At 45.1% G+C, this 12,780-nt stretch overlaps 1 protein-coding gene across 3 annotated transcripts in view; it reads right to left on the minus strand.

The window, feature by feature from the left end:
- The window catches only part of HERC3 (HECT and RLD domain containing E3 ubiquitin protein ligase 3), a 48,714-nt gene that overhangs the window by 29,313 nt on the left and 6,621 nt on the right, over positions 1-12,780 (minus strand). For 2 of the 3 annotated variants that reach the window (XM_035111577.3, XM_035111578.3), the window contains exons 3-7: positions 8,117-8,276; positions 7,031-7,107; positions 3,943-4,164; positions 3,109-3,200; positions 634-764 (exon numbers count right to left, since the gene is read on the minus strand). In XM_035111577.3, coding sequence (XP_034967468.1) covers positions 634-764; positions 3,109-3,200; positions 3,943-4,164; positions 7,031-7,107; positions 8,117-8,276 — 682 coding nt within the window. The remainder of the gene's footprint in view (positions 1-633; positions 765-3,108; positions 3,201-3,942; positions 4,165-7,030; positions 7,108-8,116; positions 8,277-12,780) is intronic. The other variant, XM_088660521.1, reaches the window with a different exon arrangement.

The raw sequence follows: 12,780 nt of genomic DNA on the forward strand, positions 1-12,780 counted from the left end.
ATCAAAGGATGGAAAGCTTTTAACTCTTATTTTTGAAATGTTTTAAATCATAGAACTGTTGGAAGGTAGCCCCAAGGGTCATCTAGTCCAACCCACTGCAATGCAGGAATAAAACAAATGTTTTGGAATAAACAAAATGCTTTGTTTAAAGCTTTGCATCAGTTTGCCGCCCTGGCTTCCTACGGGAGGAAGGGTGGGATATAAATTGAATAAACAATAAATACTATTTCCCGCCCCAACCATATTACAATTTAAACATTTATTCAGTATGTTACTTTTCCCACCCTCCACCCTCATATGTATCTGGCCGTAACGGATGTAAAGAAATGCACCGAGGGGTCTTCAAAATTCCTGATACAAACCTGCAGCTTTCAGGGATGCCATTGCGCATCCTAACCTCTCGCTGCAACAGCTCTTATGAATAAAACAGCAATGGCCATTCAATTTAAGAACGGATTTATATACAGAGAACATGCAAGGTATATGAAAGAAAGTGCAGCGCCATTATCCGACTCTGAGCCCAGCAGATTCCAACTGCTGCGGCTTCTACTGTGCTAGGGGGCAAGCAACGCTGACCATTCCCCCGTCCCAGCGCCACACACTTGCGAAGGAAGAACCGAAGCGCTCACTCACCTACCACAAGCGATTTGGGACACCTCACTGCCCATCAGCTCCAGGACCCTTCTGGGGTTGACTTCATCGTTCAAGGAATCGTGGCCAAGCTGCCCACAGGAGCCCGAGCCAAAAGTAAACACCCCTCCACTCTGTCAAAGAAAGGGCAGATGACAGTAGTCACACTTAAAGAAGAGTGGGCTCTCATAACAGTACCAGCCGCTTGCCCAGCTGAACAGGAAAGCTGCTTCAGCGGTGCTCAAATCCTGCAGCCAAACCACAGGCTGCCATAGGAATTTCAAAGATCATCTGCAGTAGCAAATGACATTATTTGCCTGCACCCAAGGAAGTTTCCAAGCTCAATTCAAAGTGTTAGTGCTGACCTTCAAAGCCCTAAAGCAGGCATCCCCAAACTGCGGCCCTCCAGATGTTTTGGCCTACAACTCCCATGATCCCTAACTAACTGGACCAGTGGTCGGGAAAGATGGGAATTGTAGTCCAAAACATCTGGAGGGCCGAAGTTTGGGGATGCCTGCCCTAAAGGGTCTCGGCCCTGTATACCTGAGGGAACATCTCCACCCCCATCTTTCAGCCCGGACACTGAGGTCCAGCTCCGAGGGTCTTCTGGCGGTTCCCTCACATGAAGCTACAGGGAACCAGGGAGAGAGCCTTCTCGGTAGTTGTGCCCATCCTGTGGAACGCCTTCCCGTCAGATGTCTAGGAAATAAATAACTATCTGTGTGGGAAAGTTTTTAATATTTGATGCTTTATTATGCTTTTGTATTTGTTGGAAGACAGGAGTGCCTGGCGTGCTCTGGTCCATGGGGTCACGAAGAGTCAAACACGACTAAACAACTAAACAACAACATTTGTTGGAAGCCACCCAGAGTGGCTGGGGCAACCAGTCAAATGGGTGAGGTACTAATAATATTACAGTGGTACCTTGGTTCTCAAACTTAATCCGTTCCAAAGCCAAAGCGTTCCAAAACTAATGCACGTTTTCCCATACAAAGTAATGCAAAATGGATTCATCCATTCCAAACTTTTAAAAACAACCCCTAAAACAGCAATTTAACATGAATTTTACTATCTAACGAGACCATTGACCCATAAAATGAAAGCAATAAACAATGTACTGCAGTCACACAACCAATCAACTGGGTTCCACAGTCACAAAAATGAAACAAAAAAGCCACAAAAACAAAAACGCAAAAACAGACAGACCTCAGTGTAACACTCTAAACAGAAGTGTGGCACTCAAAACGGAGCACGTTCAGCTTCCAAAAAAAGTTCACAAACTGGAACAATTACTTCCAGGTTTGCAGTGTTTGGGTTCCAAGTTGAGTACCAAGGTGTTTGAGAACCAAGGTAAAGGTAAAGGGACCCCTGACCATTAGGTCCAGTTGCGGACGACTCTAGGGTTGTGGCACTCATCTCGCTTTATTGGCTGAGGGAGCTGGCGTACAACTTCCAGGTCATGTGGCCAGCATGACAAAGCCGCTTCTGGTGAACTAGAGCAGCACAAAGAAACGCCGTTTACCTTCCCGCCGGTGCGGTACCTATTTATCTACTTGCACTTTGACGTGCTTTCAAACTGTTAGGTTGGCAGGAGCTGGAACTGAGCAATGCGAGCTCACTCCATCATGGGGATTCAAACAGCCGAACTTCTGATCAGCAAGCCCTAGAACCAAGGTACCACTGTAATAATTATGAATAGCAGTAGTAGAAGAAAAAGTATTACAGTGGTGCCTCGACTTACAAATTTAATCCGTTCCAAAGGCACTTTTGTAGGTCGAAAAATTCGTAAGTCGAAAAGCGTCATTGGAAATGTGATTTCCCATAGGAACGCATTGGAAACTGAAAAATTCGTAAGTCGAAGCAACCCCATCTAAAAATTCGTAAGTCGAAAAAACCCTATCTAAAACCGCCGCGGTTTCCGTTCAGATGTTGAGAAATTCGTACGCGTGCGGCCATTTGCCCCACTCATAAGTCGAAAAATTCGGTTGTTGAGTCATTCGTAAGTCGAGGTACCACTGTATTAAGTAATGTACATAAATCTAAGAAGGGGAGAAGCATTCTACCTCTGTGGTGTGCTTGTTTTGTCTTTATCCACAAGCAGCTGTTGATTTAGTTGTGTCTTTTTTAATGGACAGAAGCATTACAGTAAGATGCCCACACCCAAACCAATGTCTCTGTGGAGGTTATAAAAACTAAGTCAGACAGAAGTGATAAAGGAGGATGTTTTAGATCTAGCAGACAAATTAAAAACAAGTCAAAGCAGGCAGATGGTGTACACCCAAGGGACAGTACATACAGTTTCTCGGTTGTGAGGGAGAAGCATTCTGGGATATTTCTCTTCATTATATAAGAATACTGCTTTCATTAAAGAAGCCTAGTCACCGATGGGAGGTGCTATAGGAAGTGTGGAAACTCAAAACCTGCAAGTAATCCTCCACCTGTACCCCTGACGATGCTTAGAAAGGGTTTTCCCTTTACCTTTGTCAGGACTGCCGTGTGGTCATTCCCACAGCTGATATAGACAACCTTTTGAGTCCTCAAGAGCTTCACGTGGCAGGGAGACTCCCGGTCTGCAATTGGAGAAAACAAAGAACGAGGTTGTGAAATATTGCCATAATCACAGGGCAGCTCTGGGCAAGTCTTTGTCTCTTAGACTCAGTTTCTCAGCCTATAAGATTACTGTATAGATATAAAATAATATCTGAAGAAGTGTGCATGCACACGAAAGCTCATACCAATAACAAACTTAGTTGGTCTCTAAGGTGCTACTGGAAGGAATTTTTTTTATTTTGTTACAACTACGGCAGACCAACAGAGCTACCTACCTGTAACTATAAAATAATAATTAAAGTAAGCTGCTATAGAAGTGGACTAACAAAATAACCTGTTGCCACCAACTCTGTTACGTATACTATTCCCAAAGCCAAGTAGAGAGGTCACACAAGATACAGCCAAGCTCTGTTCACATTTTAGAAGACATCTGAAGGCAGCCCTGTACAGGATTTTTTTTAATGTTTGATGTTTTACTGTGCTTAATGTGTTTCATTCGTTGGAAGCCACACAGATGGGCAGCATATTAATTAATTGTTGTTGTTGTTGTAGTATGTAGGTAGGTAGGTATCACAGCTTGATTTAATTCTGCAACCAAGCTGGGCTGGAATCGAATTAGCTGCCCTGTGGGACCAAGGAACGAAAAGTAGTCTACACGTCTTAAAACTAACAAGCACAGGTCTCCTTTCACGTTGGGTGAGCAGCAAAAGAATAATTCCAAAAACAAAAGTGTCATCGTCTACGGACGACTGCTTGAATTACCTCTCTCGTCACTCAGCCCCAGTTGTCCTGAGGCGTTCTTCCCCCAACCAAACACAGCTCCGGAGAGAGACAAGGCAAAGCTGTGCGCCCCTCCTGCATCCACCTGGGCCAAAGGGATCCCTTCGAGCGATCTGACGCGCTGAGGACTGGTTTGGGAGGGGAACTCTTTGCCCAGCCCAAGTTGCCCATGGTTGTTCTGTCCCCAGGAGAAGAACTGTCCATCTGGGAAAAAGAAACCAAGACACAGGCGACAGCGGTCAGAAAAATAACCCCCCTGTTATATTACAGCAGCATATTGACAGAATGAGTGTGTGATGTGTTAGGAGAGGGGTCGTACCTCTGGTGAGGGACACGTCGTGCTCCATCCACCTTTGGTCCCCACCCTGCACTCAGAGCTCACCTGTAGCTCCTATTAGCTCACCTGTAGCATGCCACACCCTGGGAAAGGCTTCGACTGGCCAGCTAAACCAGGTGAGGGTAGCCAGTGGGTCTCAAACCCTCATTGAGAGAGGGACTTTTCTTGCACGCAAAGACAGGCTCCGGTGGACTGAACAGATAAGACCAATAGTAGGTCCAATGGTCAAGAAGGTGGTTTCTGCCCATGTTGTAGAGGGAAATGAGGGGCAGGTGGGGCTTGTCGACCTGGGAAAGGAGACCATCTAGGAGAAGGAAAACTCTTTGGGAGAAAAATAAAAAAATTCATTCAGTAGCACCTTAAAGACCAACTAAGTTTTTATTTTGGTATGAGCTTTCGTGTGCATGCACACTTCTTCAGATGAGCACAGGAAAGCTCATACCAAAATAAAAACTTAGTTGGTCTTTAAGGTGCTACTGAAGGAATTTTTTTATTTTGCTTCGACTCAGACCAACACGGCTACCTACCTGTAACTAGATCTTTGGGAGAAGAAAAGGCTAAGGAGTAAACCCAGCTGTTGTTGGACTACAACTCCCATCATCCCTAGCTAGCAAGACCAGTGGTCAGAGATGATGGGAATTGTAGTCCAAAAAACAGCTGGGGCCCCAGGTTTGGAAAAACCCTGCCCTACAGAAATCCAGAATGGAGTCCCTAAAATGGTTGGCTGGTGCATTGGAACTCCTCTTTCTGGGTACTCCTGCAGCCAAGCTGGTGCCAAACATATTGCTCTGCTTTCCTTAGGACCACATCAGCGAAGCCAAGAAGCGGATTTTGTTGTCTGGCCAGCCCAGGCCCTCCATACACACTGCCCAGGCTTGTGCCCTGAGGAGGTCACGTCAGTGCTGCAAACACACACTTTCACTTCACCCCCGAAGGTGCATTCCATTGTCTCTACGGACCGATGGATGCCAACAATAGTAATTGACACAAGATTATTTTTAGGAACTACCAATTGCCTTAGAACAGTGATGGGGAACCTGTGCCACTCCACCAGCCCCCCCCCCCCCAGTTGTTGGCGTGCAATGCCCACTGGTCATGCTGGTTAGGTTTGATGGGAGACGAGGGTTCCCAGCAACCCTGCATTAGTGTCTTAAGCTGGGGAACCGCCAATTCAAATCTTACCGCAGACGTGAATTTACTAGATGGGCTCAGACAAGCCCCTCCATCAGCCTTAGTTTTTTATTACAATATAGGACTGCGAGAATGCAAAGTGGCCTTACAGGGCTGTTTTGAGGATTACTGATGTAATGTACTGCAATGCTTTTGAACGCTTGAAATGCGCCAAGTAAACTTTTAGTATTATGATGAGCAGAGGACAGGTCCTGTCTGCAAAGGGTGGAATTTAACATTGCGCTATGAGGAACGTTCCATCTGTAGAAGCATTGCAGTTTGCCAGACGGAACAACACACACAGAGTCCTCTGCATACTGTACAGGGTGTTCTCTCGCCAGCCATCCTAAATTAATTTTGGGAGGCGCACAGTGGAAGGAGAAATGGGGGAAAGCAGGACCCTTGTCGATGGGGCTCTGTTAGGCGAATCCAGCCCAAAACATCCCAGGATCAATTACCAACATCCATATTTAATACCTTCATTATAGAGCTTCATTATAGACTTTTAAAATATAAGAACAAGAGATGCTGATTGAATAAATGGATTAACGACCACATAAATGAATTAAATACACATGAATTTGCTCCAAAGCAAAGGCAATGGGTGGAATTCAACAAAGCTTTACTCAGAGAAGACCCACTGAAATTAATGGACCTCAGTAAAACCATCCAAAAGTTCTGAAGGGACATCTAAAAATAAAGTACAAACCATCTTCGATTATATACAGAAAAAGAGGGGGTAGGAAAGATGGCATCTTCAATCTAAACTTTTTGTTAAACCCGTATTAGTATTTTTTTTTGTAACTGAAGCTTAATTGAGAGGCCTTTCCTAAACTGAACATTTTCAGTGTGCTGGTTCCGGTGCATAAAACCCTATACGGCACAGAACCAGGATACCAGACGACCATTTCTCCGATTATATACCCAGTTCATCACTGTGCTCTGCAGGAGATCCTTCTGCAGATACCACCTCATCAGGGAGTTTTTTTTTCAACAATATAGGACATCGGCCTTTAGTGTTATGGCAATTCCCCCACTCCCAAATTAAATATTCGGCAGGCACTCTCTGTCTTCTCAGCACCTACTGAAAACCTTCCTCTTCCAACAAACCTTTTCATGCAGAGATCTTTCCCAATCAGTTTCTGCATCAGAATTGTATTTAGAAGTTTAGCATTGTTTTATTACTTATGTGTTTGCTATGCAGTGGTACCTTGGAAGTCAAACGGAACCCGTTCCGCGAGTCTGTTCGACTTCCAAAATCTTCGGAAACCAAAGCGCGGCTTCTGATTGGCTGCAGGAAGCTCCTGCAGCCAATCGGAAGCTGCGGAAACCCCTTCGGACGTTCGGGTCGCAAAGAACGTTCGCAAACTGGAACGCTCACTTCCTGGTTTTGATTGTTCGGGAGCCAAAACGTCCGAGTACCAAGATGTTCAGAATCCAAGGTACAACTGTACTTCCTTTGGGAGGAAAGGCAGAATCTAAAACATAATTGTTACGACTAATACTAATAATGTTGCAGAACTAGTAAGAAAGCTTAGCTATTTGAAGTTAATATTACCATACCAGCTGCAAGAGCAAGGCAATGCCAATTGCCACAGGAGACCTGAAGTATCATCTCTTGGTTCAGTTTCTTTATCAACCTAAAACAGCAAAACAATTCATTCATTTCTTTTTAAAACAACAACAAAACAACAGTAGAAACACACACTAAAATACCACCTCTAGTTTTAACAACTCGGTCATTATGAAGACAACTAACGTTAAACAGTTTAGAAGGCATCCTCTGGAACCTTAAGCAAAAATGGCTTACCTTTATTTAAAGGCTACAGTTCAGTGCAAACAACAAGAGGAGCATTAGATTAAAAATAGCCTTTTTATAGCATCCTCTCATTTGGTGCTCTAACTATGCCTGGCTCTTGCATCACCTTAGGGATGAGATTCTTAAAAATTAAGGTCTCTGGTGCACTGTTAGATTGTACCCAAGCGCACAGGGCAAATTAACACATAAAACTACTGGAGAGTGAAGAGGATTTCTACTGCAGGCTGAACAGCAGCTTGCAGAAATTCAACAGGTAGAGCCTTTTCAAGTACAAAAGGAAAATTATGGGGAAAGCTGCACCATGCATGTGCTGTCTAATTTGCTGCGTAATGTAACACCTCCATGGCGGCCATTTTGTGTCCAATGCCCACAGTGTTCTCTCAAAATTCAGTGTGCCCATTGGTCCAAAATGTTGGTCCAGGGTCAGGGCAACAGTAGAGAAGGCAAATATGAGAGAGTGAGAGGTGAGGTGCACCCACAAACTCAAGCACACATTAAAATAAAGTGAGGAGGGGTTGCAGGATTGCACAGCTACCTTCCCACCAGATGCATGTCCAGCAAGCACGAAAAAGGCTCCTCCACACATGTACCAACGTACAGGCACACAGTTCTTCCACATGACAGGGAGGCGAAATGTGCCATTCAATCCCCACACACATGTGCATTGGTGTGCTAATATGCACACAAGGCCCCTTGTAGTACTATAAAGTTCAGCAGGGTGTCGGCTTGTGCCCAGCCAGTACGGAGAATTCCATTCCACACACACACCCTAAAAAGGGCTTATTTAGTCTACATAGCAAAGCACGGCGTTTGGGAAGTGCTCCAATTACCTTGGTACAGCCACCGAGTCTTCTGCCGTTGTGAGGCCCAGCTGTCCATCGCTACCTGCCCCCCAGGAAAAGAGTTGGCCTTGGTCACTGAGGGCCACACTGTGAGACTCCCCACAGGCAACGTGGACTATGCGCTGATCAGCTAAAGCGCCAATTTGCTCTGAGGGGAAAAGAGAAGAAAAACGCTGGTGGGACATGCTAAGTGACAAAACACATGTGACTATCGTTCAAAGCAAAGATCGGGTGTATGTGTGCAGAAAGAGATATACACACCTTTAAAAAAAATCTCATCTAATATAAATTTTGGAAAGTTGTTCATTCACCAGCTACACATTTGGACAAGGTCTTAATATATCACAACCAAATTCTGTGTGGTGGTTCAGGATCAGATTGTCTGTATGGATTTGGATACCACTGGGCGCCATTTTGAATCAAGATGGCAGACTGAGCCTTTTCACAAGGGCACGAACTTTCGTCACTGAACTGAAAACTGCACTGATTTTTGGTTTTTAAGACTTCACAAGTAATGCCAGGTACAAGGCATATGAAAATAGAGTCGTTTTGCTTTCACCCATTTTGAAATGATACAGAGGCTGATGAGAAACATAGATGCAGCAGACATGTGTGGTGTTTATGTGTACGCACTGTAACTCTGTGGAGCCACACAGCCAGGACCCTGAGAGCTATTTCACAGCTCGTCAACTTAGAGCAAGATTTTTTCCTCAGGAGTCCCATCCCTCGCCACAAACTGCTTGGGTTTCAGGAAGGAGTCTCTCCCATCCCTACCCGTAGATGCCAAGGATCGAACCTGCGACCTTCTGCATGCAAGACAGGTGCTCAACTAAGCTACGGCCCTTTCCCCTAGCAAATAAGCAAGCAGTAGGAGCTGACTGTCAAGAAGCTTCTCTTAACTACTGTTAAGAAATAGCCACCCATAACTTAAGTCCAGTAGACCTGCCTTCTGGGACAACAGAGAACAAAACAAGTCTCTGACCACTTTCATCTGCAGAGTAACTACAATCTAACGTGGGCAGTGATTGTTTAACCCAGGCATGTCCAACAGGTAGATTGTGATCTACCAGTAGATCATCGGATGACTGTGGTAGATCACCGGTAGATCAGTGGCTCCCCCAAAGAAGCTAGACTTTGGCTCCCCTAAAAAAAGCTCAGCATCTTTGTCCTGCACCCTAAAAATGACCTGAACCACCAAAACCAGGGCTTTCCTTCCTAAAAAAAAAAAAGCTCAACATCGCTTTCCTCTTCTCTAAAGAAGCTCAACAACTTTTACGTGAACCCCCCAAAACAGGGCTTTCCTTCCTAAAAAAAAGCTCAACAACTTTGACCTGAAGCCACAAAAAGGGGATCACTGCCAGTTTTTACCTCTGAGTAGATCGCAGTCCTCTTGGAAGTTGGCCACCCCTGGTTTAACCAATGCTGTCTATAATGACTGGTGGCAGCTAAGGTCTCGGGGCTAAAGGATTTCCCCGTCCCGCTTGTAAACATGTTTTAAATGGAGAGAAGTGTATTCTGCATGAAAGGGACACGTACTACTATCTAGCTATTCTGAGTAGCGGAGGAGGTGCTCAGCTTGCTGGAGCACACCAGGCAGAACAGAAAGGCTTTTGTACAGATGGTGCCCCACTCAGAGGCTGGCAGTGCGGCTAAGAGCTTGCTAAAACTGAACATAGCTGTCCAGGAGAACGGCCTCCCTTCCCCACTTTCAGCTGCTACGCGCATCGCAGAGATTCACAAGCAGATGGAACAGTTCCTTTCCAGATGGAATGTGCTTTTTGGTCTATCAACTTGTCCCTTTAATGCCGTTTGGGATCTGGAGAAAAGGAGGCACAATTAATTGCTGCAGGGTCCCTGAAACCATCAAACGAAAATCCCAGGGCAGAAAAGATTTCAGTCCTGCAAGAAGAGCAGAGGGGAGCAAAACGAGGACTTGTCTCCGATTCATAAATCATTTACTTTATTTCCTTCCTAGCTGCTGCACTACAACGCCCGTTACTTAATCTTAATTGCAGCTGCTAGGACAAATCTTCAGATGTGGACATTTCAATGGGCAGGAATATCTACAGCAGCATTCACAGGCTCTTCATTGTAAAAAAAATCCATCCAGTACGTTTCCGAGCACAATTCAAAGTGTTGGTGCTGACCTTTAAAGCCCTAAATGGCCTCGGTCCAGTATACCTGAAGGAGCGTCTCCACCTCCATCATTCTGCCCGGACACTGAGGTCCAGCACCGAGGGCCTTCTGGCAGTTCCCTCGTTGCGAGAAGCCAAGTTGCAGGGAACTAGGCAGAGGGCCTTCTCGGTGGTGGCGCCTGCCCTGTGGAACGCCCTCCCAACAGATGTCAAAGAGGAAAACAACTACCAGACTTTTAGAAGACATCTGAAGGCAGCCCTGTTCAGGGAGGCTTTTAATGTTTAATAGATTACTGTGTTTATTTTTCTGTTGGAAGCCGCCCAGAGTGGCTGGGGAAACCCAGCCAGATGGGTGGGGTATAAATAAAAAATTATTATTATTGTTGTTGTTGTTGTTGTTGTTCTTCTTCTTATTATTATTATCATTATCCTGCAGCCCTCCAAGATACATGAGGGCACAGAAACCTCAGCCATGAGCTTCTTCTAGCTGGCAAATGACTGGCATCAGATAGCCTATTACAGTTGTTGGGTTTTTTTGATGGTCAGATCCTTTCACATAGGAAGAGTCCCACTGCATCAGACCAAAGGACTGTCTAGCCCAGCATTCTGTTCCCACAGTGGCCAACCAGACAGTGTTAGAAATTCCTCAGGGACTTTTTGCAAATGGCGCGGGTCCACCTGCAACCATGCAGAGATCTTGGGATGACAGGTTGGCGACAGGCATCTCCACCTGGCTGGCCCCTCCAGCTTTCTTAAGCAGCTAATAAGAAGACCTTAATTACTGCCTTTATTACCAAGGAGTATATGGTTCACGCCTTCCTCAATTAATCCCTACAGCGACCCTGTGAGGTAGATTAAGAGGCTGTGACTGGCCCAAGGTCACCCAGTGACCTTCATATCTGAGTGGGGATTTGAACCCTGATCTCCCAGGGCCTAGTCCAACACTCTAACCACTACACCACACTGGCTTCCTAGAGGGTACTACTTCTGCTACAGGACAGCTATATAAATACAGTCGGTAAATTAAATATGGAGAAAGCAAAATGTCACTTAGAGAAGAATCCGAAATGTTTTCCTTGAAGCTTGAATATGTTTTATTCTGGATTGTTTTGTTTGATGTTTTCATGTTTTGTAAACCACTCTCAAGATATTTTCTTTAAAATATAAAGCAGCATAGAAACTGGGAGGAAATGGCGCCTAAACATTCTGTTGTGGCCACTGTAACTTGGGTTTAAGGTGCCATTCAGCGATTAGCTCATATATCTGAGTTTCTAACACTGCAACCAGATGATTACAGGAAACTCACAAGCAGGATCTGAGTGCTATTGTGCTCTCCTGCTCATGATCCCCAGCTCAATTCTAGGTGCTAGCTTTGGCCTATAAAGCCTTCTGCAGCTCAGGACCATAGCTGCCAAGTACCCCATTTTTCCCGGGAAACCCCCGTATTTTCTTACCGTTTCCCACTGGTCTCCCGTAAATCCCCCGGAAAGCAGCTCCTGCCGACGACCATGTTTCTGGTGCCGCTCTGCCCATCTATGGGCATCGGAAATTGGGTGGCGCCGGCATCGGAAGTCACTTCTACGCATGTCTGGAAGTGTGTAGAAGCGACTTCTGGTGCCGCGCCACTGCTGGTCCCGGATTTTTCAATCCGGAACTTGGCAGCTATGCTCAGGACTTCAGTGCCTCAAGAACCACAAACCTGGACCCTGCGTTCCTCATCTGAGGCCTGCACATTTTCTGAGGGGTGTGTGGGTTTTTTCAGTCATGTCTCCCTGCTTGTGTATACTCTTCCCCAGGGAAGTACACCTGGTGATATCATTGTCTTCTTCTTCTTCATGCCAGGCAAAAGCATTTTTCTTTACCCAGGGCTTTGTTCCTTAATTGGGAGAATAACTAGCAATGGCTGTGACCTCTTTTTGTATTCATCCCTGTAACTGGGGTGGGTAGGATGTGCTTCTTTGATATATATATATATATATATATATTTATGGATAAGTGTTTAAGTCTTAAGTGTTTTTGTACGTGATTTTAAAGTTCCCTGCTATTTTTATTATGCAAGTCACTCAGACAATTTGGTGCAGAAAGCAAGAAATGAATTGTCACCATCATGATATCGGAAGCACACAGTTCAAACCTGGGAGCTTGACCAGATTGCCAGCTAGTTAGTGCAAATGCTATGCGTATCAGGACCAAGCCAGAAAACTTTCTGCATCCTGGTTGGGAAAAAAGCACCGTATGTTACAGCCAGCTGGCAAATCCTCCCAAAATCCACCCTGCAAACACATTAAGGACAAACTGTTTCAAAAACATGGTGCCTGGGACAGATTAAACAATCCCTACAAGAGGATGGAACAGAAATGGAATAGCAGGATTTCAAGAGCAAACTTCTCAGCAATGGAAATCTGCAAGAGGAAGTTTGTGAAAAGAGCTTTTTTTGTTTACAACTCAAAAGCACAAGCTAAATTTAGCCAAGAGTATACTTTCACTGGTAACAGCAACCTGAGTTTCCTCAACCTC

This window comes from Zootoca vivipara, chromosome Z1, assembly GCF_965207765.1.
Source record: "Zootoca vivipara chromosome Z1, rZooViv2.hap1.1, whole genome shotgun sequence".
NCBI lineage: Eukaryota > Metazoa > Chordata > Lepidosauria > Squamata > Lacertidae > Zootoca > Zootoca vivipara.